The sequence below is a fragment of the Crocodylus porosus genome, unplaced genomic scaffold, assembly GCF_001723895.1.
Source record: "Crocodylus porosus isolate Cpor-Errol unplaced genomic scaffold, CroPor_comp1, whole genome shotgun sequence".
Lineage (NCBI taxonomy): Eukaryota > Metazoa > Chordata > Crocodylia > Crocodylidae > Crocodylus > Crocodylus porosus.
In genome coordinates, this window is record NW_017728947.1 from 76,116,170 (window position 1) to 76,141,067 (window position 24,898).

The 24,898-nt window shown below is 43.3% G+C and overlaps 1 protein-coding gene across 6 annotated transcripts in view; it reads left to right on the plus strand.

Moving 5' to 3' along the window:
* TTLL5 (tubulin tyrosine ligase like 5) overlaps positions 1-24,898 on the plus strand; it is a 170,208-nt gene that overhangs the window by 64,285 nt on the left and 81,025 nt on the right. For all 6 annotated transcript variants that reach the window (XR_002104025.1, XR_002104024.1, XM_019551869.1 and 3 more), the window contains 8 exons: positions 815-1,115; positions 2,420-2,540; positions 4,214-4,360; positions 7,648-7,751; positions 13,633-13,766; positions 14,189-14,302; positions 15,050-15,436; positions 18,292-18,482. Coding sequence is in view for 4 of the 6 variants with exons in the window: in XM_019551869.1 (XP_019407414.1) it covers positions 815-1,115; positions 2,420-2,540; positions 4,214-4,360; positions 7,648-7,751; positions 13,633-13,766; positions 14,189-14,302; positions 15,050-15,436; positions 18,292-18,482 (1,499 nt within the window). In the remaining 2 variants the exon portion in view is untranslated. The remainder of the gene's footprint in view (positions 1-814; positions 1,116-2,419; positions 2,541-4,213; positions 4,361-7,647; positions 7,752-13,632; positions 13,767-14,188; positions 14,303-15,049; positions 15,437-18,291; positions 18,483-24,898) is intronic.

Genomic DNA, 24,898 nt, shown 5'->3' on the forward strand with positions numbered 1-24,898 from the left:
GCCCCCCACACAGTATGGGGTAGTACCCACTGAGTCGGGGCTTTTTTTCAAAGTGCTGGGAGCTGGACTGGGAGAGTGGGCAGGGGATGGGGCTTGTGTGATTTGGAGATTCAGAGATTCAGCAGGAGTTGAATCTCTGAATCAGGTTTGGCTGAATCAATTCAGGACAGTGATTTTGAATTTCTGAATCAAATCACTGTCTCCTGAATCAGCCGAATTGGAAGCGAATACTTGCTGCTTAGCACAGGCCTAGTGGGCAGGTAGGTAAAGACAAGCTAGCAAAGAACCTGTGGTGTTGCATTCCCAGATGGGCAAGCTGCAGGAGCTCTAATGCAGGTATGTAGATGCTTTTGGCCCTGGGGTTCATGCTTATAAAGGAGAGAGACTGTAATCAAAGTTAATGGTTTTTATTCCATCCACATTCTGAACTGCTTTACCACTCATATGCGTCCCACTACATCCCCTTTGTATTACAACTTCAAGTACATTGGCTGTTATGATGATCAACATCCTCTAAAGGTTCAGTCTCAAATTTCATTCTCTGTTTGCTTTTTCCATTATAAAGTTAAGGATACTAGCCTTTGCTTACCTCTTGGTGTTGAAGGGGAGGGTTTATAAGTTGTTGTTTTGATCCTCAAATGGATGATCTGGTGAAGAGGGAAGCCCAAGGACTGTGTCTCCTACATGGTGCTTTTCAACTTTCGGGAACAGAATCTTTGGAAGTAATCAGAAGGGTGGTATATTGCAGAAAATACTTTCCTTCTACCTCCCAACACCTTTTACATCAACTCAGATGGTTTCCTCCCCATTTTAGGGACTTCCAAACCGACAAAGCTGCTGCCCAAGTCTGATACAGAAAGTGAAGAGGAGGAAGAGGCAGATGAAGTTGAAGAACTAGAGGTAACTCAGGATGAAGCTGCTGGCTCTCCTATGGACATGCAGGTAAATTCCAAGCCAAAGTTATCTGAGTTGATGGAAGCTGCTTGCCGAGAAAAATTGCCGAAGGAGCCTGGACAGAAAGTTGGAGGGCGCGAGGGAGAAATGCTTCTCCAAAAGGTAGAGCCGGAGCCTCGATTTAACTTGCTAAAGATTCTGCAGGAGAATGGCAATCTAAGGTAAGAGTCTTTAGGTGGGTTTATCCTAAAGCAGTTTATCAGCTAGTGTAGGGACTACTTGGGGGCTTCAGTCAGAGTTTCCCATTATGTACATGTGCGGGGGGAGGTGGGAGAGCCTACAACAGATGTACCCAACTGCAGGCTGTGTTGGTATAAAATGGAACCTGTTGCAGGGACCCTTATCTTACTAGTCCTTAGAATGCCTGACTCCTTGGATATATCCTTGGACCAGTGGACTAGGAGCTGTTATCTTTGTGGGTTATACTTCTATCAAAGCAGAGAGCTCTTGGCATCACTTTGGCCACTAGTGGCTTCTTTAATGCCTTCAGTTGAATGTAAGGTTCCTTTTATTGAATTTTAACTCCCTGCTCTTTAATTTGCCTCATGTTGCACTATAATGTACGTTACTAAGCATCAGGGCTGTGCAAAGCTTCGGTCGCTGATTTGATTTGGCCCAATTCAGCAGCTGAATCTGAATCAAATCAGGAGACCTTTTAATCTCTCTGAATCAAATCGGAACCCTCCGAATTGATTCAGAGATTCGGAAAGATTAAATGATTTGGACATAGACACAGCTTTAAATGTTTTTTCTACATGCCTCAAGGTACCAGGTGGCTTGTGAATGGTGCGGTGCTGGGGTGGATGGAACTTCCCCCTACTTGGCTGGGCATGTGGTGCTTGGTGTGCATCCCCACAGCTGCTGCCCTTCCCTGTGCTACTTGCTGCCTGAAGCAATGCAGCAAGGGCAGGAGGAAGAGGAGCCACTGTAGGTATACCCAAGCAGTACCCAAGTGGCTGCAGCCACAATGGGAGCAGTCCTACTGGGAGGATGTGTGCGCTGGGTGGGGCCAGAGCCAGGGCTGGGTTGGGAGCACAGTGCGGGCTGCCCTGGGCAGGAGCAGGCAGGGCTTAGCCCCATGTGGCGTGCCATGAGAGCAACAGTAGACCAGATGCAACAATTGTTGGGCAGCCACCGTCGTGGCTTGAATGTGGCCTGTGGACCATATTTTGGCCACCCCTGCTGTAGTGTCTTCTGGAACCCCTGCCCTATCCTGGTAGAATGAAAGTCTGTTGAGAAGAATAGAGGGATAAAGAAATATTCCTTCCCTTTACCACTTTTCTCCTTAGCCACACATGGAGTGCATTGGCAATTGTCAGGGGTATTGGCACTGCAAATGGCAAAATTTCGTTATCTTCCATGTTTCAGGGCATTGTCAGGCTCTTGGGGAGTAGGACTAGATGGTGTTAGTTTACTCCCTGATGCTGTTGAGCTGACTGCTGTTTGTGCCTCTTGGCTTCCACAGCAAAGTGCAGGCTCGCAGGGCTTTCTCTGCCTACCTGCAGCGTGTTCAGTTGCGCCTGATGAAAGAATCTGGGGACCATATCCAGAGTGCTGCCTGGGCTGCCAAGGAGGATGAGCAAATGGTAAGGAGTTTTACTTCAGGCCACAGAAGTCTAGCTGGAAAATTGCTCTGGGGGTGTTGAGGTTGTTCCCTATCCTTGGGAAAAGCAAGGAAAAAAATCTCCTGGTTTTTGAGGTTACACTCATGTCTCTTCCACTTCTGCCTAGAAGCTGGTGCTGTGCTTCTTAGTATATGAAGCTGCTAAAAGAGTTGACTGATGATCTTTCTGAGTGAGATGTAGCACAGACAGCTCTCAGTGAATTGGGTATGGTTGACTTTCCATGCAGTTCATATCCTGCCTCTGCTGCCTCCTCCCTGCATATCTCAATCATGGATGTACCCATGTTTGAGCTGCTGTCACCTCTGAAGTGTTCCGCTAATGCCTAGATTCTCTTGCTGAATCACAAAGGGCCAAGCATTTTCCCATAGAAACAGAATATGTATCCACTCAAACTTCATAGGCACTTGACTTAGCCCTCTTCCACCCACCTTTTGCAAGTAACTGGACCTCATGGGATCTTCCCATTTCTCTAAACAGAGAGAAGAGAAAAAACAGATCAGAGTCCCTGCAAGAGGGTGTTTCTCTAATGCAGTTGTTTAAGGGGAATACCCCTTAACTTCCTCAGGCTGTAAAATGAAATCTTACCTTCCTACATTTTAAGGAGCTAAGTCTGCTACTCTCTCCTCTCCCTCCCTACAACACTCCAGAAAGATGCAGGATACCAGGTGTTCTGCAAGTCCAGATGGCTTCTCTTTAAGACCAGACTGTAGGGAAACAACCAGTGTAGCTCAGAGATAGAACTGTGTCGGGAATAATCAGTTGGCTCAGTGGAAAATGTTACCCCTGCTCTTTCCAAGTGGAAAATTGAAACAGGCTTTTTGAGAGTAATGTTGTCTGCTGTCCTGTGAAAAAAATAATGTTTAAAATAACAGATCAAACCAGTCTAGTATAAGGGAAGTGAGAGTCGAGCTATGTCATTCTTTGGCTCTGAGGCAGCTCATCTATGCGCTAGCAGGGGTACTTAACTGAAAGCAAATCTGGAGATGAGATAAAGATTTCAGATCACCCATGGGAGGTGTTTCGCTTGGGGTCTGGCTTGCCATCTGCCTTCCCCACAGACTAAATATGGTGAGGGGTGGAGGGGATGATGTGTCAGAGATGGGAGTATCTGGCCAGAGAGAGTACAGAGAATGTGATGATGTGTCTCACCAGTAGTGGAATGGGGTCTCCCACCATGGTAACGAATGAACCCCAAGGTCCTCCTCCCATTTGAGGCAGTCAGGTGTGTATGTCAGGTCATTTCATCATTAGACTTTTCCAACATAATTATTTTGACAGTGCTCCATGTAAAATGTTTTTCTTGATAGGTACTCTCCGTTATTAATGTTAAATTATTTTTCTGCATCCCTTCCTTTGCCAGTTTTGCCTCGGACAGCCATTTCCAGAATATTTCCCTTCCTGTCCTGCTGCAGGGAGTGATACACAATCCTTCTCCCTTTTCAGCTTTGGATATTGTGGAGTTAGGTGAAAAAACACTCCCTTTCTTTTCTGAGATGTACTCTTACCTGTCACTTGCATCTGCAAAATAATATAGTTATCTCTACTAATAATGGGCTGGTCTAGCAACCCTCTGTCCTACATCTTGTACCCTTCCTCACCTAGATTTCTCTATTGACTCTGTGCCTTGGTGACAGGAGCTGGTGGTACGCTTTTTGAAGCGAGCAGCCAGCAATCTTCAGCAGTCCATGAGGATGCTACTTCCCAGTCGGCATCTGGCACTAAATGACCGTAGGCGCATTCTGGCTCACCAGTTGGGGGAGTTCATTATCTGTTATAACAAGGTGAGTGGTTTCTATTTGTGTTCTTTGGTCTTCGGTAGAGGAGCCCGTTCAGCAGAAGGCTAAGGTGTTTGGACCAGTTCAATAATGAAGTTTTGTTACTACTGCTGCTAGTGCTGATTCTTTTCAGTATTCTGAGTGTGAGGTGGAATTCCTAACCCTACAGTGCAGTACTGACCAACTTCACCATGCCCCAGTAGTAGCAGCCTCTCTGGATTTGGTAACCATTGAATATTACTACAGGCCAATGCATTCCATATGGGCCTCCCGGATACTGGCAGTTGCCTATCAAATTGTTTTTGGATTTCTGAACCTTGTGAACTGTTCAAAATGCTTATGCTGATATTCAGCTTTTATACATAACTTTTGTGCAATTACTGTGGAGTAGGTAACTCCAGTACTGTTCTTGACTGGGTTTCTGGCTCCTTCCTCTGAAGTATTTGATATTAGCCATATCCTAGACAGGATTACAATATAAGTAGCCTGTTGGTCTAATCTAGTGTGAAAATTCTTAGTTCTGTTTGTGGTTGCCTGTTCAGCCAATGATATTGGCAGTATCCAATTATTAGCTAGACAGCACTGTGCTTGCAGGTGCATATGTAGCACATCAAGTAGGCATTCAGAGACGTGTCTGGTTTCTCAAAATGCTGGCCTACGAAATGAGGTTAAAAACACCGTGATAAAATGAAAACAATACAGATGGTTATATATTAAATAAACTTCTGTAGATGTTGATAAAAAGATGTTTAATTGATGTTTGTAAGGGCCTCAGCCTCTAGTCTCTTGTAGCTCTTCTGTTACTTCTCCCAGTTTGTCATGCTCCTGCAGAATTCAGCCTTGTAACAAATAATGTGCAACATGCATATTTGCCCTCAGTTTACTATATTAAAAAGCTATAAACCATGAACTGGATTTCTTCATGGTCTCTGGCATGAATGAGTTAAGTCTTGCATTAAACTGATACTTTTTACTTCTGCAAATAGGGCAGTTGCCATTCTCAGTGCTGTGTTTTTTGCTGATACATATTTTGGAATAAAAGCTTACTTTCTCTTTTTGGGATCCCCCTCAGCTGATTTCTCTGATAGAAGCTCCACTGTCTGCTACTTACACTGCTTTTGTAGCCTTCCTAGTTCCCCCTGACTAAGGACATCCATTTTAAACTGACATCTGGTAACTTGGTTTGTTGAAGCAGAAAAGTTTGCCAGCAAAGTTGAATGGGATCCAGCTCCATTCCTGGGAGTGCCATGTATGCCTACTGCTCTCTGAATTACTGTTAGGAGTAACCACAAAACACCCGGGCAGCTTCATGGCAAGTGAAAAACACAGCTGCTTTGTATAGAATTTCCACTCAGATTCTATTCAAACCCCAGGATTTTCTGCTAACCTTTAAGTGAATTCACAAAATAAAGCTGTATAACTGGTAATAAATCAGTGCAGAAACACATTTTCTTCTTTGGAGGTAGAGAGATCAAATCACTTGGGTTTGAGACCATAAGCTTTTTAAGCTGTTGAGAGACTCCTTGGCTACAGGCTTTTTCATGTTTGAACCCAGTATACAGTTCTCTTTCACTGGCTCTGGTGACTGCAGCTGTGGTGAGGGATCCTTGCTACTGTTATGTACTTACTACTGCACTGTAGAAGAAAGTTCCTGCCTTGAGCAAACTGAGTAAATAAATCGCATACGAGTGAGAGTTCCCACTGAGGCGATGAAGATCGGAAACATGTCCTATTTCTGGAGGGCGATATTTTTTTTCCCCTCCCCTGTCCTCCCCATTCTCCCTCCTTTTGAGAGTTGCTATTCTTGAATTATCTTTAACAAAATGTATACAGTTCTTTTGACTTGGTGCCCGCTGTTACTCCCATGTTCACCAGCTAAGTGGAGCTTAGGCCTAGTCTAAACAGTTTAATGTACTGGAATAATTATTTTATTCAGGGATGTGATTTTTTTAAATTAAAGTATTGCATCAATACAGTCCCAGTGTTACCAAAGTTATACTGGTATAAAGGTATGTATTCCTCTTTTCATGTAGGAATAAAGTGCATTAAGAGCATTTTTATAGAGATGTAACTAGATACATGGTGCAGGGTTATACTGGTTTAACTAAATGAGTATAGGTAAAGCAGTGTAACTTCCACAGGTAGACAAGGCTTCAGTAGTGCAATGCAAGTCAGGAAGCAAGTCTGGATACAAGTTCTCAGAGTGGGGTTAGAAGGCTGCCTGTAGACTTATCTGACTGATCCCCTCCAATATCATGTTATGGTTGCCCTTGCGCTAAATACACTTCTGTTGGAACAAATAGCTGGGCCAAAAACTCAGAGGAGACCTCCACTACAGATGGGAACAACAAAGTAGAAAAGGGTCTCTGAGACTGTAAAGCGTATGTCTGCTTTTTCATAGTCTCTCACAGAGGGGGTGTTCATACCAATGGTATGCATTTATCAAGACTAGAGTCCTACTTGGTATGTTGCTTCTAACAGGGTAAGTAAAATAGAGGACTATGGACCTTAACACGTGTACAATAGTCTCTCTTTCTGGAGCTCCCTGCAGTTACATGTTCTGCAGTTCGTCAGAACCACATGCACATAGTGCGGTGGTTCTCAACCTTTTAGACTGAAGGCACCCCAAAATAAACTTGAGGCATCTCTCACTAGACTTGAGACGCCACTTAAAATGTCACGTCTTAGTTTTCACTCAATTTTTAACTATAGAAAGATAAGAGAACTTGGGAAGACCGTTACAGGTCAGAAAGTTTTAACATTATGGATTCCAATTTCAGTCTCTGGGTTCATCTTGTGAATCATGTTTGCCTATGTAACAGTGTTAACATTGCATGGCACACTGGCACCCTTGAAAGGATTTCAAGACACCCCAGGGTGTTACAGCACCCTCATTGAGAGTCACTGACCTAGTGAAATGCACTACTAGTTTAATCCCATTGAATTGGGCACCTCTTTTTCTATTCTAGATCAGGAGCTTTAAACTCACCCTGCCCCCCACGCTTATATGGGTGAGTGGTAGTGGAAGGGTTGAGTTCCCCCCACCCCCACTGATTTGGTGTGCCTTGGATTTGGGAAGCCAGGCCTACCCCTACTCGCTCCACCTCCAAATTCCTAGTTTTTTGGCCTGTATGACAGCTTCATGGGCCAGATCTTCCCTGTAGGCCCCAGGTTTGATACTCCTATAAAGCTGCTTTATAATCCTTTCTCTGGGCAGTGCTAGGATCGTTTTAGGACTTGGAAGAAGTGCAGAGAGAGGCAGAGTGACAGGTTACTAATGTGTTTATTTGCAGGAAACTGATCAGCTGATTCAGAAGAAATCAAAAAAGAAACAGGAAGAAGAGGAGGAAGAGGGAGTGAATGCTGAAGGTTTTCAGGACTTTGTTACCAGAGCAAGGTAAGAATGGTCTTAATCCCTTGTAATAAAGGACCAGATTACAGCCTTTCTGCTTTTATCCTTGTTCTCTTCCTGCTTCAGTCTTCAACTTTTCTTGTGGCATCTGTATCTGGTACATGAAGGATGTCTGATGGGTATTTTTGGCTGTTAATTGGACCCAAGGGGTATTATAGGCCTCATCCAGACCTTTGTGAATGTCCAGTTGATGCCTGTAATTTGTAATGATCCCTTCTGTCACACTGGAGTTAAGTACAGTTTTATCTTGGAACAAGAACAAGGCTAGGGCACTTACTGAGATTGCTTTGAACTTCTGTGGTTAAGTTGCTGTTGTGTCAAATTCCTTTGCCCAGAAGCACATTGCAAGCTCATTTCTATCTTCTCACTTCAGTTACCATTTAGGACTTTGCCTCCTGAGGTATAGAAGAAGTTCATGCTGCTTACTATTATGTTACTACTGTTTCTTTCTCTTCCTCATAAAGCAGTTCATTGTGAACTATTACTTTTACGTTAAAGGACCAGCATTCTTAAGGTTTGTATATCTCAGATTTGATCTGTGTTAAGCTAGCTAGAGGATGGTAGGAGATGGTGGTAGTGTAAATAAAGTGAACCTTATAATGTTACTGGGGTTGTATGAAAAATAAAATAGGTTCCTATAGCCAGTGTTTTAGTCAGCTATGAGATACTTTTCCAAGGCCTCTCAGTTCCTTTAAAGAAGTTTTTATGCTAGTTTCTTTTCAGTGTTCTTTATTTCTTTGTTTTAGGGAGATTTTAGTGATAGTGAAAAATGTGCAGTTATGGGAGACTTCAATTTCACTGGTACAATGACTATTTCATAGACAACTCATCTAGAAATATGCACCCTACTATTACCTGTCCTAACAAGAGGCATCATTACCTTTATAGGTTGGGCTAATAGCAAGGATCTTGTAGATGAACTGTGGGAAACAGTCTGGGATGAAGTCATTGTGAATTGATTCAGCATAAACTAAATTGCATGAGGCAAAATAATAGGTCTATAACAAGAGTTTTGGACTTCACAAGGACTAACTTTGAGAAACTAAGTTAAGAGGTGGGCTGGATTTGGGAGCTAAGAAACTTGGATGTGGAAGTGGCATGGAGCCATATTAAAGCAAAAGAATAACTTGCAGAAGCTTGCATCCCTTCCAAGAGGGGGAAAAAATTGTAGGTAGGGGCTCAGACCTTCATAGATGAACAAGAACCTCAAGTAGGCTATCATGCATAAGCAGAGGATGTATAAGTAACACAAATTGGGACTGATCAGTAAGAAGGAATATTTTTCTATGGTAAAAATGTAGGAGCAAAGTAAGAATTAGGCCTAGTTGAGCTTGACCATGCAAGAAATATTAAGCTAATAGCAAAAGCTGCTTTCTCTATAAAAGTCAACCAGGAGGAAAGACCATCAATTATTAGTGTCTACTTCATGCTGAAGATGGAGGAGATCAAGAACAATGTAGTTATGATTCGAGAATTGGACAGTTGCCTCAGTCTAAAATAAAGATGAATAGGTAACTGAGGATATTGTTGGCATACCACATGGCAATGAGGACATAAATAAAGAGTTTACCATATCTAGGTGGAAGCAAAACCTAGACTGCTTGCTGTCGCATCTGGGGATATGGATAACCCCCATCCTAGAATAGTGAAGGAATTGGCACACTCAATAGGAGCTTCTCCAGCACAGATCTTCAGTAAAACTGTCAATTTGGGGGATAGTTTGTGTGGAAATTAGCAAATGTAGTGTCTTTTAAAAAGGGGGAAAAAGCTTGATCTGGGTGATTACTAGCTTGTTAGCTTGACTTCAGTAGTAGGTAAGGTAGAAGAATAGATGCTAAAAGAAGACTAGTTAAAGATACAAGCTAACATAGAAAATGAGGGAAAACTCAATATGGGGATATCAGTGGACAATTGCTTCAGATAAATTTAATAGCCTCTGTGACAAGAGAACAGACTGGCTGAATAAGGGTAATACAGTGGGCTTAATGTGTTATAGTAATAGTATGCAATCATCCAGTTAGTGACAAATAACATGGACCTCAGCTATAAGATGTGGAGACATCTGAGGAAGAGAGGGACCTAAGTATATTGGTTAGTTGTGGGATGATCATCAGCTATTAGTGCAGTGCAACTCAAAAGAAGGCTAATGTAATTTTGGGGTGCATTAAGTGGGGCACATGTAGTAGAGACAAGGTACCATGGTGCAAGGAAGTAGTAAGACCCATTTAGAAAATTATTTTGCAATTTGGTCACCAGTGTTCAAAACAGATTAGTTTAAACCAAAGCAAATTCAGAGAAGGACAATTAAGACATTTAAGAGAAAATGGAAACCTTTTCTTATGCAAAATGATGTAAAGGCATTTGGCTTAATTTAGCAAAATGGAGATTGAGAGGGAATATGGTCTCTCTTTAAAAGTACATTCATACGATGAATATTTGGAAAGGGGAAGAGCTTTTGGGGTTTAAAAACAACAACAGAAGATAAAATGGCTAGAAATCAGCTACAGATAAATTTACACTGGAAGTTTAGATTTCTGTCAGAGGAGTAAAGTTTTGGGGTGGTCATTTCAGCAAAGTATTGGGGACATGCAACTCTCATCATTTCAAGATTGAGCTAGATAATTTTATGGAAGGGATGGTATTAAAGGCCAGGGATTTCTGGCTTAAAAATCAGTGAGTTGGATGTGAAAATCCATGTGCTTTGTGGTCTCCAGGTTGTAGAAATAAGGTAGCTTTTATATAGTGTGGAAGGTGTCTGGTAATCCCATGCGTCAGGGCTTTCACTGGTTGCCAGCTGGGACCAGCCAAGGAATGTTTTTTCTCCCTTATGAATGCTACTGGCTTCTGGGAGGTCTCTCTTTTTTTTCCCCCCCACCTTCCTCTGAGGCACTGGGACATTGGCCACAGTTAAGACTGGGGTTTTTTGACTGGGATATGCTGATGCTCCTGCCACTACGTAGAAAACCCAGAGGTTCCTGGCTGGAGAGTTTTGCTCATCTGGTTAGGGTCATACTAATTGCCAAATATGGGTTCAGGAAGGAATTTTTCCTTTAGATCAGGTTCATAGATTGGAGGGGACCTTGGAAAATCATTGACTCCAGGCCTTTGCACCAAGCAGGAAAGATAACTGGGTGTCAGGTGACCCCAGCAGGGTGACTGTCGAGTCTCCTCTTGAAGATTTCTGGGGTAGGTAATTGCACCACCTCTGGAGGTAGCTTATCCCACAGTCTGGACACCCTGACTGTGAAGAAGTTTTTCCTAATGTTGACCTGAATTGGTCTTCCAGGAGTTTGTGGCTGGTATGGGTTGGTCAGTATGGGCCATATTTTTTGCCTTCTGTAGTGCTAGGGCATGGTTCTTTTTCTAGGATCTTCTGGTCACATATTAACCAACTACTTCCTTGTGTTTGCAGTGGCAGGAGATCAGCAACGCTTTCATCTTTCCTGCTTTTACCTATGGCATGTTTATAGGGTGGTGGTATTTCAGGTATTCTGCTATGTACTGTAGTTGAATGTAAGGGCTTGAAGTGGTCATTATGGCAATTCCTCGGGTTACTTGATAGCCTATGCACACAGGGGACTTGACTTGATGATCCAGCAGAACTCTCTTAATCCAATGTCCCAATTTAACTGATGATGGCAAGGACCTCTCTGTTTCTTAGGGACCAGGGTTCTACAGAGGAACAGGCTTCTCAGCTGGATTATTACCACACTTTTGCCTTCTCTAAGAAGGATAACATGCTCCCTCCTTCATCACATCTGGTTGTGGAACCTGCTGCCTCCTTCTCTGTCTGAATAGCACCCACAGTGACCTGTTGGAAATGAATGGGGGACGAAGAAAGAGGGTAATTGGCCAGAGCTTTGCTACTGATCAGGGAGCTTTGTAGTCTTCTGATGTTACCTTATGATTGCAGTTAGTTTTAATAGTTGCTGATCCATTATGGAGTCATTAAACACAATATCAGAGTTGTCCCAGAAAATACTAATAGCCTTTCAAAATATTACTGAGGAGCATGACTCAGGATATTTGACTGTTCTTAGCATTCGCTCCTGCAGTTACCCAGAAGACCATCACTTTTTACTTGGTTCCCCAACTGGTGGTGGTCTTCAAAGAAGACAGTTGTCTCTCTGATTCTTCATGTGGTCAATAAAATGATGAACAGCTCTATGGTAGGTCAGTCTGCTTCATTAGACAGTGGTGCTAGAAAGCCTGATGGCTTGGACAGAATTGTGTACTCCTTAGATGAACTAGCGTTCTTTGCAACTGGTTTCTTGGCTGTTGTGGCTTAATATTTAATTCTGCCTTGAGGTTGCTGCTTTGGCTAGACCATCTGCCAAAAAATTAAAAGCACGGGAAAATACGTTATTGCTGAGGGGTGAGTGGTTTTTAAGTATTCCCTCTGCTTTTTTTATGATGCTTCAGGTATTTCTAAAAACTTTAGCATCTGCCATTCTACTCTGCATTGGCATTTATGGCTTAAGCCAACTGGCCAGTCTTCAGTGGGTCAGGCAAAAGGGGAAAATCTTCTTTTGAAGGCTGGTTCTGCAAGTCACTGAGACATTGAACAAGATGAAGACTAGTTGTTACCACTTGTTAGACAAAAACCTAACCTTGGTGCCAAGAGAGCGTGGTTTGTGTATGTATCATGTTTCGTGTTATACATGCTAAGAGAGTACCTAGCTGTAGGCTCTAAATACCCTTGACAACTTTAAAAATGTAACGGAATTAATACCCAAATATAATTCTACAAGTCAGTTCACTCGAAGCCACTGACAACAAGAAAAGCAACCTGGAGGCTTAAATCACCCTCACAACCAATAACTTCTTCACCACAGCCCTTTTCCACCCTCATACTGTTTTCAAAGGCCTGAGAAAGATAGATGAGCTTTGTGATGTGTTTTGAAAGTCTAAACACTTGTGAAGTCTGAATAGGCACTGCTTTTTCCAGAGCTCTGTTGTGCCAGAGGTGCATCTCACAGGCACGAATATGTGCAGAGGACACCTTGCAGAATTGTAATTTCTGCCAAGAATCTTTACTTTGCCTTCTTGAATTGTGTTTTGTTGTGACTGTTGCCAGCGGTATCCTCCTGCTTGCTGATGTTGTGTTGTACTACATGGTCACAAGCCACAGCTCAGAAAAGTAAGGGAAAGAAAAATGTCATTCAGTAAGCTAGAAGTACAGCTCAAAAAGTATTCTTAACAGAAGGGCTAAGGGACTGGAACTGACTAAGAGGTAACAAGGAGTAGGACTTTAGGGGAAGGTTTTACAGTAGAATATATTTGTTGCCCAAAAAGTAAAAAAAAGGAGTAGTCACAATTTCTGTTGGACCTGTGAAAATGTTGACCACTTCTCTTTTTGATTCTGTGGCATTTCTTAATTAACATGTCCACCTCTTAGTGGGCCTGTTTGGTGGTATTATTAGTACCCTCCTTTGGGGGAGGACATTAATAATGAATATGAAACAGGCTGAGCAGAATTCTTGATGGCCTCTTGCTCTGGGGAGTCCTGGTGGAAGCTTGGTAATGGTAGTTGCTCAGACCTGAATTAATCCAGTTGAGTGGAGGTCACAAAAAATTATATAATATTAAGGCTTTTTTTATTTTGTCTAGCCTAAGGTCCCTGCCACACTGAGATGCTGGTAATGGCATTTCAGTAATGCCATTACCAGCCAAGAGCTGTGCTATTCCATAACACAGACTAGGGCATGTTTCAGTTCCAGGTATTCTTCCTATTGAGGACAGTAATTTCTCAGACTCCTTTGGTCTGTTCAGCCTCATGTTTTTGTTTCTATTGAGAGGTTCTGTTGTTTCTGCACATGAGGGCAGAATCCTCTAAAATTCAGACTTCCTTCTCTTCCTGTCATAGTGAGAGCGACTTAGAGGAGGTGCTGACATTTTACACACACAAGAATAAGTCAGCCAGTGTATTCTTGGGTACCAAACCCAGAACCTCAAAGCCCTGCAACAGCAGCGATCCATCAGAAAGCACAGCCCAGAAAGGTGAGTGCCTTGGCAGTTCTGAGAGTTTACAGGTAGACAAGGGCTGGCTATCAAGGGGGTGTGTGTGTGTGTGTGTGAGAGAGAGAAAGTGTAGAACCTCAGAAATGAGTCTCAGCATGAATATAGGAAGCCATGGGGGTGATGATGAGTTTTATCTCTCTTGACATGGGATCCCTGCATAGTTTAGAGAGGGGTGGATCTTATACATGGGACTGATCAGGCATTCCAGTGTGGGGGTAGAATTTACTCCATGTGATATCATGCTCTGGATAACAAAAATGAAAGCTGCTTAAACAGCGGTAAGAACCACAGTAACAAGTGGGAAATTAATTCAGCCTGGCAGCAAGATATTAAACCTTACTCCAGTTTCCATAGAGTTAGCAACCTGAACTCTGTTCCGTGATGCTTAAACATAATTTCAGATCTTCCTGAGGTAGTGGAGGAAATGCAAAGTAATCAGCTTGAATGTTCCATGGCAGAACTAAATGCAGAAGGAGAGCTAAAAGGTGACAAGGCCAAAGAAGTCGGATCATTTCGTAAGTGAACCAGTCAGCCAGGAGTGGGGTTAGTTCTGCAGTAAACAGTTGGGATGTAGATGTAGATTGTTTAGATTTAAACTATTTGAACAATTAATTTAGTCAGATCCTAGAGGCAGAAACAACCTGAAGAAGTCCCAGCTTGAGTTCCATAAGAAGAATTTGCCAGGATGGCCTCTCACTTAATAAATGGACAGAAAAGATGTTCTAGGGTGAATAGTTCTTTCATTAGCACTTGAAATTAGTTTCTGTCTTTGGTGAAAGGCCTCTGCTAGATTAATTTAGTGTTGCTGGGTTTTTGGTTGTAGCTGTGTTGGTCTAAGGACATAGGCAGGCAAAGTTTTTTGCGTGGATGTGATATCTTTTATTAGACCAACTGAGTAGTTGGAAAAAAGTTATGAGCAAGCTTTTGGGCATAGTCACCCTTCTTCAGGCAAGAGACTTCCTGTGCCTGAAGAAGGGTGATTGCGCCTGAGACCTTGCTAGGAACTCTTTTCCAACTACCCAGCTGGTCTAATAAAAGATATCACATCTACTCAGAGAACCTTATCTGCTAGATAAAGTGAGTTCAGGAAGAGGATAGGCCTAGTTCAGTTTTTTGCCAGTCCTTCCTGGTAGCTAAGGTTTTCTTAGCTTTCATCAAGCCAACAAACGTAGGCCATTGGCTAAGTGGCCATTATCTGTGGGACTCTGGAAAAAAGTTTACCTTATGAAATGTCCTGATTTGCCTTTCTTTATCCTTCACAGAAGACGAGCTGAAATTACCTCAGTGCAGCCCTCACAGTACTTCTTCCACTGGTCCTGGTGCTATGCTCCAGAGAAGCATCAGCTCACAGTTTTCATCTCATACCACAGCCTCTGAAAACACACAGGTGTCTAGTCACCACTCATCTCTGCCTCCTCCAGTTGGTCCTGGACTGACTCAGTCCCCATCTTCCCCGCCTTCCCAGAACCACAGCACAGTTTCTGGCAACCAGTCTTTCTCTACAAACACGGTATCCCACCCAACATCTAGCCATGCAGATTTGCACCGTTCTCAGTCTGGTGGCCACACTACTGGTCCATTCTCATCCTTTCACAGTGTTGCTCAGATCTACAGCCAGAAATTATCCAGACCGTCCTCTGCAAAAGCAGGTGAGTGGGCTGGACATTTTAGATAAGTGAATTTGTTCTTTTGGGTAAATCTTTCATTAGCTCAGATTCTTCTTGAAATTGGCATGTTCTTCATACCATCTAAATCAGGCTCCTATCTCTTAAGTAGCACTGACCAGTCTCTTATCTGTTAACCTAGAAGAGATGAGGAGGGGCTGCAAAACAGCTGTCCAGGCTACTACTTTGCGCAGAATGTGTATAGTCTGTACCTATACCAGTATAGGCAGAAATCCTCAATTTCCAAGGTTGCAAATCCTGGTCTTTTAATGAGAATTACATTCCTCTTTGGAAGAGGAAATCTCCCTTATTGTGTTGATCATTCCTGTTTATTGTGCAGGGGAAAAGGGAGCTCAACTTATTTGGGTCTGGTTGGTCTAACTTGCAGAGGCGGGAAATAATGTGTATTCATTGTAATACTGTAGTCATACACATTCCCATTTTGTTTTTAGCAATTTTGGGGTGGTTTCAATAGTACAGAGGCCCTCTTTGAGATGGTGTGGGCTGCTTGCTTGCTCTTATCTCCTGCTGAAGGAAACTGGCAACTTGCCACACATTAGAGACTGACTAGGGCCTCCACATGACACCACTGAAGATGCACTGGTTTAAGGGATTTCACATATTGTGAACACACCTTCATATTTCTCTAGGACCTTTTGCCCTGGTGTACCTGAAAACATCTTACCAGCCAAGTACAGGAATCTCATTTATGACTGAAGTGCAGCCACCTCTGTGGTGGGAACATGGCTGAGTCATGCCAACAACAGTATAAGATAGCAAAATCCATGCTTATCAGAAGAAACTAAAGGAAGCAGAGGTTTAAGCGGGCAGACTGTAGCCTGTATCAAATTATGATCAGGATACCTAGTCTAATGCCCCTGTTTTTGAGAAACTGCTCTATTTAGCAGAGTGGGTTTCCTCCTGCAGTGACCCCAGAAATCTAGGTTTGGTGTAGACAGAACACTCCATCACATGTTCACAGAGATCCAAAAAAACCCAACCCTGATGCACTTGCTTATTTAAAGGGATCCGTTTGCTTTTAAGCAAAGCTGTTGCAGGTTTTGTATGAAAAGTACCAGACATATTTTCAGCCCAAAGGCTGATTGTGCTGTGACAGTCAGGCCATCCTTGAATTACAGGGCTTGCGTGAGGTACTTCAGAGAGGGAGTAACAGTGTCTCGCTTCTACCTCTAGAACTGTGAAACAGAAAGAAAATGTTTGAATTGTTTGGTCTGCTTTCTGGAATTCAAAGAAGCTTCTGAGTGAAAGCTAGGAAACTTTATTTAGGTGCCTTTGAAACTGCTTCTTGGGAGCCAGGGTAGATAATGTCCTATTCCTATATTAATCTTTGTTTTAAATATCCCTAATCCTGCGCCTGTTTCCATATTTACCTGGGTAGATGATTTTACAAACTTGCTTCTAGTAAGGTTTTTCCTGGTCTCCAGGTAAAAAATTTCCCTTCTAACTTCAGGCCATTGCTCTTACTTCTCTGTGTATTACATCTGCTTCCTTGCACTTTTCTAATTCCTGTCCTGTTCTGGTGTTTATAGCCATCAAGTACTTGCAGACTGTTACCAAGCCTGCTTTGTCTTCTCTTACCCAAGATAGACAATTTGTCTCTGTTAATCTTCCCTCATAAGTCAGCCCCTCCAGCCCTCTGACTATTTTTGTTGCTGTTCTCTATGCTTCCTCCAATTTGTCAGAGTTTAAAGGAAATGAGATGCCCAGAACTGAAAGCAGTGTACCAGGTGAGGTTATAATTAAAGAGAAGGACCTAATCCTCTAATCTGTGGTGTGATGCCTCTGTATGTGCAGTCCCAAATGGTGCTGTCTTTTTTCACAGCCATATCCCATTACAAATTTATGTCAAGTTTTTGCCTGAACTTCCCACCTCCCTCTCAGCTGTTTCTGCTTCATAGGTTTCTTCCTTCCATTGAATATCTGGCTTTGAAGTTGGTTATCCCAGATGTATTAGCTGCATTTTTTTTCCCCAAGTGCAAATGAGATTCTTACCTTCTGCCCACATTTCTAATATTTTTAGGTCTCTTCTTTTTTTCTCTCTCCTTTTATTTATTGTAGTCCTTCTAATTATCTATGAATCTCAATAATGTGCCATATTATCAGTTATCCAGATCATAAATGGAAATATTCATTCCTGATCTTACAGTGCAACTGTGATGCTTTGACCTCCTTGGTGGTTTGCTGTCTATAAAAACCTTCTGTTCATGGCCCTCCAGCCAGTTTTCAATCTGTGAATTCCTTTGAATTATATTTGTGTTTAATATTTTTTCCTCCTAAGAAGGAAGCAGTATCTGCATTTAACTTGTTACTGATCCTCTTGGTATATAAAGCCAAGTGCCTGTGTTTTAAATGGAATTTTGGGTCCAACTAATGTTAGAAAGAGGTATGTTTCTACAGGGGCAATTTCCAGCTACACACTTGGCTTCCAAACTCCCCTTTCTCTTTCTGGGATGAAGTGCAAAAATGTCTTCAGTTCCTCAAATCCTAGCCATTTGTCTATTGCAGCAGTTCCAGGCACTGGCTGTTTATTCTCACTATATTAAAGCAATGTCCCATTGTAACTTGATGTTTCATGTCAAGATGAATTGAGAGATTGGTGCTGGTTTAGAGAAGCTCAGATATGCAGCCCAAGTGCAGAATGGAGACCATGGAGAAGGTCTGTAGAAAGTATTGCGCCTGCTTGTATTTCTGTTATTGCCAGGGTACAAACCTCTCCCATTCACCTCTTTGCCTTGGTGTCAAGCCCAGAGGGCATGAAGAGCTCTCTGCAGCCTGACCTTCTGCACTCTTCTTCTAAGTGGATGAAAACTGTTTGGCAGGTTCGTGTCATCGCAGCCCAAGTCGGCAACGTGCAAGCTCAGCCAGGGTGTACAAAGATGCAGAAGACGCATCCTCCCAGGGCAGACGTTACAACCCCAGCACTGTAGCAGCAGAACTGCAGCGACTGGCAGAGAAACAGGCAGCCAGGCAGTATTCACCACCCAGCCACATCAGTCTCCTTACACAGCAGGTATGTGGGCAGTGAGGTTGGTTTCTCTTTGTTACTATGGAAATCTGGCACATACTCCTGTTTCAGAGTCACAGGACATGCTGAGAAGAAAGAATCTTGTGAAAATTGTTTTTCTTTCTTGTTGCTGTGATGTCTTTACAGTAACTAAAACCCTATTAGATAATAGTTCTTTTAAGTTGCAGAGGGTAGTGATTGAAGCCTTGTCATTTAATATAGTTAGACTGGGCCAAAGCACTAGAAAATATATTGTAAGGAACGATCCTGTCCCAGCCCCCAGTGAGTAGCTTAAATGTGAACAAGGTGTTTCCCATCTTTAATTTCTCACATTCTTATTGCCTTAAAGTCAACTACTCTGTTTCCTAATGGTGACGTGTCACACACTGGATTGCAGCATTACTGGGAGAATTAGGAAATAGAATCAGACTGATGAGAAGGGCAGAAAGTTTCCATAGTCTGTTTCCATAGAAATACCTGGGCAAGCAGAATGATAACAGTGGAAATCCAGAAAGAGCATAGGGCAGGTTATAACAGTTTTTGATAAAATTCTGTATTTCAGTTGTATTCTAAATTGGTTCTGAAGTTTAAGCTAGTGTGGAATGTGGTATAGCCCTTTTGCTAAGCAGGACATTAGTTCAGGAACATGATGGTGATGCTGTATGATCTGCTTTGGCTTCCAGCTAGCATTTTAAGGTCTTGGCTTTGAGCTGTAATGTCTTAAATTACTCTACCTAAATGAGAGACCACCTCCCTCCATGCAGTATTGCTGCAGCTGTAATCATCAGAGGTGCTCAAGCTAGATTCCCCTAACTGAATTAGAGAGACTGCCAATAGGAGGTTCTCCAAGTCAGGGCTTTCACTTTGCAAATTACTCTTCCCTGTTTTCTATCTGCTACAAAATAACCCAAATTGCTTGACTGTTGTGGAATGCTGTAGGAATCATCAATTTGGATGCATGTTTGGAAAATGTCGTGTTGAGTGGGATTCAACAGGGATGTTTTACTGCATTTTCTGAGGGATGGCTAGTGGTTATGGTGGGTTGCACCTACTACTGTTCTGCCTCTGTCCATATTTTATTGTTTTAATTGATGTTTGTGAATGTCTTGTTGGGTTACTTAGCAATTGTGGTCAGTTTCTCTGTTTTTTCTTACCATTCAAAAATGTGGGGAACTGACTGACTCGGAAGGGTGCATAGGTTACTTAGGTGGTCCATAAAGCCTTAGTTCAATCCTGGTAGCTCTGACTACATTTGATGCCTTTGTCCCTTGTGTACAGTTCACTTGCTTCAGTTTGGCTTAATGGATATATTGCCATAACACCAAAACACCTTTGGAATTGGATCCTCTTGTTTTTCTGGGTGTCTGCCAAACAGGCTGACTGAACTGTGCAACCTGACCTTCTGTCTTGTCCCTAGAAGTATGGAGCAGTATTGGTAGGAACAGTGGGGAAACTTGAATGGCTGCTTGCCTAGGTTGCTCTGTCTTCAAGAGGTGTCAAAATATGTCTTTGCATCGACTCTGAGAATACAGAACTTTTTTAGTTGAAGACCAGATGTGTTTATGAACTAGGTTGTCTTGGACAAATATTTGTAACTCACCTTTTTTTAAAGCGTTTCCATAACCCTGAATTTCAGCCTTCACAGTAAGGCATATTTCAGTTTTGTCTAAGTGAAATGCTTGTAGCTAAAGCACAATTTTTTTTGGTTCAGAATTTCAGTTAATGGGAATTTTCTGTTTTCTTCCATAATGAAAAAAATTCTCAATTGAGTCCCCACACAGTGACCTGCACTCACACATGCAGCCCTCCCTCATGCAAATGCACCCACCCTCATGCACTGCTACACTTGCCCTCTTTCCTGCCGGGCCCTCAATATCAGTGTCCTTTGCCTCAGGAGTGTGCTCTCCCACTTCACCTGCACAACTGTGTGCTGTCAAATGACGGTTGCTTGCACCCAGACAAAATATTGCTTGTGTTCATCTGCCCACAGTATCGTAGGCACGCTCCCCCTCCCTGCTTGCAGTACTGCATGCACACGTGCTTACAAGCCTTTGTGCTCTTCCATCCACCCGTAATATCTCCTGCCAAGTAACCATTCTGTTCCTTCGTTGTTTCTCACAAGGCAGCAAAACCACCGCTATGCATGCTCTTTTGCCTGTGTGCCCACCCACAGTATCTTTCTCACAGAGTTGTTCCCTCTTCCCTCTCTCTGAGTGCCTGCCTATGGTATTGTATTCTCCCTCATTCATGCTCACCTGCTCCAGAGCTGCAGTCTTTCAAGCCTGGCCTTTCCTGCCCATAATGCCATATACTGTCTCATGCAACTTCTGCCTGTAGTAATGTTCCATCCTCCCTATCTTTTCAATGCCTGTCCGCAATACCATACACTTTCCCTTTCTTGTGCTTATATACTGACTCTGGCTGCAGTGCCGTGCTATCTCCCCCTTGTGCATCCCTCCACAGTACTACATTTGCCCTTTCAAGAACATGCATATGTTTTGCCTTTCCAGTTGCAGTGCCACAGTTTCTCCTTTTTAGTGCCCCTCTGTCTGCGGTGCCTCTTGAATGCATGCCCCTGGAATACTACTTTCTCCCTTGATTATGGCCACAGTACCACATACATGGTTCCTCTCTCATGCACCCACTATCATTATTGCACACGCCTGGGAGAAATTTCTCACATGCTGCCTCTGTGAGGAATCTGTATGCTATGTTGCTGCTTCTACTGTTGTGACCCTTTCTTACTTTGTCTCATTGTACACAGCTAGACTTTCCTTCATTCATAAAGTTGATGATATGGTTGTAATGAAGCAGTTCTGTTAGTGCCTGGCATCCTTGAATTTCCATGATTTGTTTTCAGTCTGGGTCTTAAGACCCAATGCTGGACAAAGATTGTGTTAATATCTTTTTGAACGTGGAAGTAGTTAAGATTCAGTGCTCTCAATATGCTAATGATATTTAATATTGTGTCTCTAGATCTTGAAGTGTTCTGATTTGCCTTTTGTTTGGGTAAGTTTAGGATGTGGGTGAAAGATTTTTGCAGATCGGGTTAGATAAAATCAAAGTGTAATTAGGAAGTAGCCTGAAAAAATGGTGGAGTTGATAATATCCCCTTCAGTTGGGCAGGAGTTTTCCTACCTTTTGTTGACCATGTAAAGGATTTTATCGGATCCTCTTCTATTTTTGGAAGGCCAAGACACGAAGCAGTAGTCAAGATAGTGTCTTTCCCTCTACAGTTAATAGCAGACTGTGCTTTTTCCTGTTGGATGAGGGCCCTGCTACAGTAATCCAGACATTTTTGTGTCCTGCAATGTGCTTTACAGTGTGTTTAAACCTAAAGTTCACTCAGCAAATTTATTTAGTGCACAAGATGGCTGCTTCCTTGTTTGGATGGACTTCCTACAGGGAGTACACTCTACTGTACAGAGTGGGGTTAGTTTTAGCACAAATGACACATGCATGTGTAGACACTCTCCCCCTCTTCCCCCCATGAATACTGTGAATTCTCTAAAGTATGGTGTAGGTTAAAAAAAAAAGTGAGGTAAATAATGCTCTTGAAGTATTGGATCTGTGGGAGGTCTCTATCACTGGCTGGCGTGAGGGCTGTTGCTGATATCTACCAGGCTGTAGCACTTTGTGGTTATTCATGTTAGTGAGCAGAAGAATGTGTTGAATTGGTCCTGCTTTGCGAGGAGGAGGAGGAGGGGAAGCCTGGTGGGAGCTCTGCCCCTCTCCGCAAGGGAGAGTGAGATTTCAGGATTTGGCTATAGTTAGGAATAGCTCCAGTTCCTCTAGCCAGGGAGCTTTAATCAAAGGGATAACATCGGACCACCCAGGCGAAGGCCAGAATGAGCTGTCTCCGTCTCTGCTGTACAGTATGCCAGTACCCGGGATCTAGCAGCCAGGTCTTCTGCAAATGTGCTGACAGATCCCCAAGGGGATGAGGCACTTTTCTTGCTAGAAAGTGAAAATTAGCAAAACCCAGCTAAGCTTATTGGACCTCTAGGGGGAGGGGCACAGCATGGCCAGCATGCAGTGGCCCAGGGTAACCTTGTGGGAGTTGTCTGCTAAAGACCATCCCAGAACAAGGCCATTCATTTGGGTATCGACTATAGCAGCGATCTCACCCAGGGCTTTACATCTCTCTGCACTACGTCTCTCTCAGGTAAACAGCCTGAGGCCCCCTCGTCCTACATGTCCACAAAATAAACTGCATGTTTACACTGCTGAGGTATACACTGCTCAGATCCCAGTTAATGTCCAGCTCCTCCCATCCCAGACCTGAGTAGAGTGTTTTAGGGAGGCTAAATAGAGATTAAACTGAGACCACAACACTTGGAAAATAGATGAAATCCAAGTACAGTGCATTATAGCCAGTGCCTCGTCCGTTGCTGTGCTAAACCTGTCTCATGGAGTCTCAGGCTGCCTGTATTTTTTGAGTAACCCTTTGGTTTGTTGTATATAGCTTTCTCCCTTAGGAGTCCAGGAAAAGAGAATGGAGGGCATCTTCCCAGAAAGTCTGAGAGCTTATTTCACGACCCAAAAAAAGGGAAGAAGAGAATAGGGATAAAGTCTGGGCTTTTCCTGATCTCTGTCTTTCAAAAATGTTCTCTGCAGGATTGCAGGGTCCACCTGTGTTCCTCAGCCTCAAGCCGTTCACACGGGGACTGGGGTTACTCCTACCAGTGCTGACTTGTAGCATCAGCAATAATATTACTAGTCTTAGCAGAGGTTGTAGGAGGAGAAAATGTCAGTGGTTTCTGCAGTTCAGGAATTACACCTATCCTGCTGCTCTGAGGCTCTAAAGAGAATGGGAGCAGAGGCTTTTGTTATGGTGAAGCAAGCCCTGCAGTTGGCAGATAGTCACCAAATGGGCCAACCTGAACAGCTAAGACCTCATGTGAAGGATTACATCCCAATCATCAAACATTTGGCTGCTCTGTCCCCTATCAAAATCGCTCCCACTGGGAAGTTTTGAGGCAGAGATTGCTTATATGGGAGTCTGATGCTTTAGGAGAAGCAAAAAGTGATTTCAGCCATCCACAGCAGTGTTTTTTATTTTATTTTTTTATATTGTTAAATGGATGCATATGCTGGAGACACTACAAAGGAATCTGTGAGTTTGTCAGGTTTCCCAGGAATGTCTCTGGCAGGTCTTTGTCTGGAACGTTTTCTGGAGACTGGAACACTTGTGCTCTGTATGCATATGTATATTCTGTAAGATGGTAAGCTCAGTGAGCGGAGAAGGAATGTCACAGGCCTTTGGCCAGATCAGGCTTGGTTCGCGCACAGATTTCACACCTCCCAGCCCTGTAAGCCCAGTTCTCATTTTTTCTAGCTGGTCTTTTCAAGCGCAGATCTGTGCACAAAATGAAACTGCCTTAGAGTAGATTTGTACTGGCTGGGTGTGGCCAGCAAGTTGACCTGGGTCATGAGAGGATGACCCTGGAGGAGGGTGTGTACCACGTGGTTTCCCTGAAAGGTTTTTACTTGAGTGTATTTCGTGTCATTATGCAAACAGTCAGGGCTGTGGGTTTAGTAAGAGGTTGGTGGTTTGGGGTTTCCTTTTGCTCTCCAGAAAAGAGGCAAGTTAAGATCCAATGATGTTTCCCACGCTGTGATGGCCTGTTGGATTCTGGCATCTCAAAGCGTTGAGGAAGGCGAGGCAGACGGGCTGGCTCCATTATTACTGGAGGAACTGGGAACAGTGTTGGGCCAACTTAGGCTTGGCTTTGGCCAGAAATGCGTATGGCAGCTCTATAGTGAGGCTTGGAAAATGCAATACTGGTCTGCAGTGTGGAACAAATTAATAAATAATAGTCACATTATTATATCACCCAGACTTTCCAGTCCAAATGATTGATTGCTCCTTGAAGGCAAGACTAGGAGAGACTCAGTCAAATAAGTACAGCTTCTACACCAGGGGTGGGCAATTATTTTGGGCGGAAGGCTGCTTGCCCAGTTTTGGCAAGCTCTTGAGGGCCGCATTGGTAGCCCTGCCCCTTGACAGATGCCTCACCCCTGGTTGCTATCTTGTGATTAGAAGTCCTGCCCCCTAACCTCTGATCTTTGCCACCAGAAGTTCCTTTCTTTACCCCTAGGAAGTACTCCTTTCAGTAAGGGGTTTTGCCTTCTTGGAACTAGAAAAATACCAAATTATGTTCTAAAAAGTGAACATGTTACAGCATTCATTAATTTGGTTTTACTCTTGTATATTGGGGGGGTATAGGTTTGTCGGGGCTGTGCATGTGGGGTGAGAGAGCATGTGGAGGTGTGTGTGGATGTGGGGTGTGGGTGGGTATGGGGTTTGTGAGGGGCTGGTACCTGGGGTTTGTGGGGAGATGTGGGGGGTCTGCATGTATGGCAGTGTGAGGCGTGTGTGGGTGCACATGTATGGTGGGGTGTGCATGCACATGCTCTGC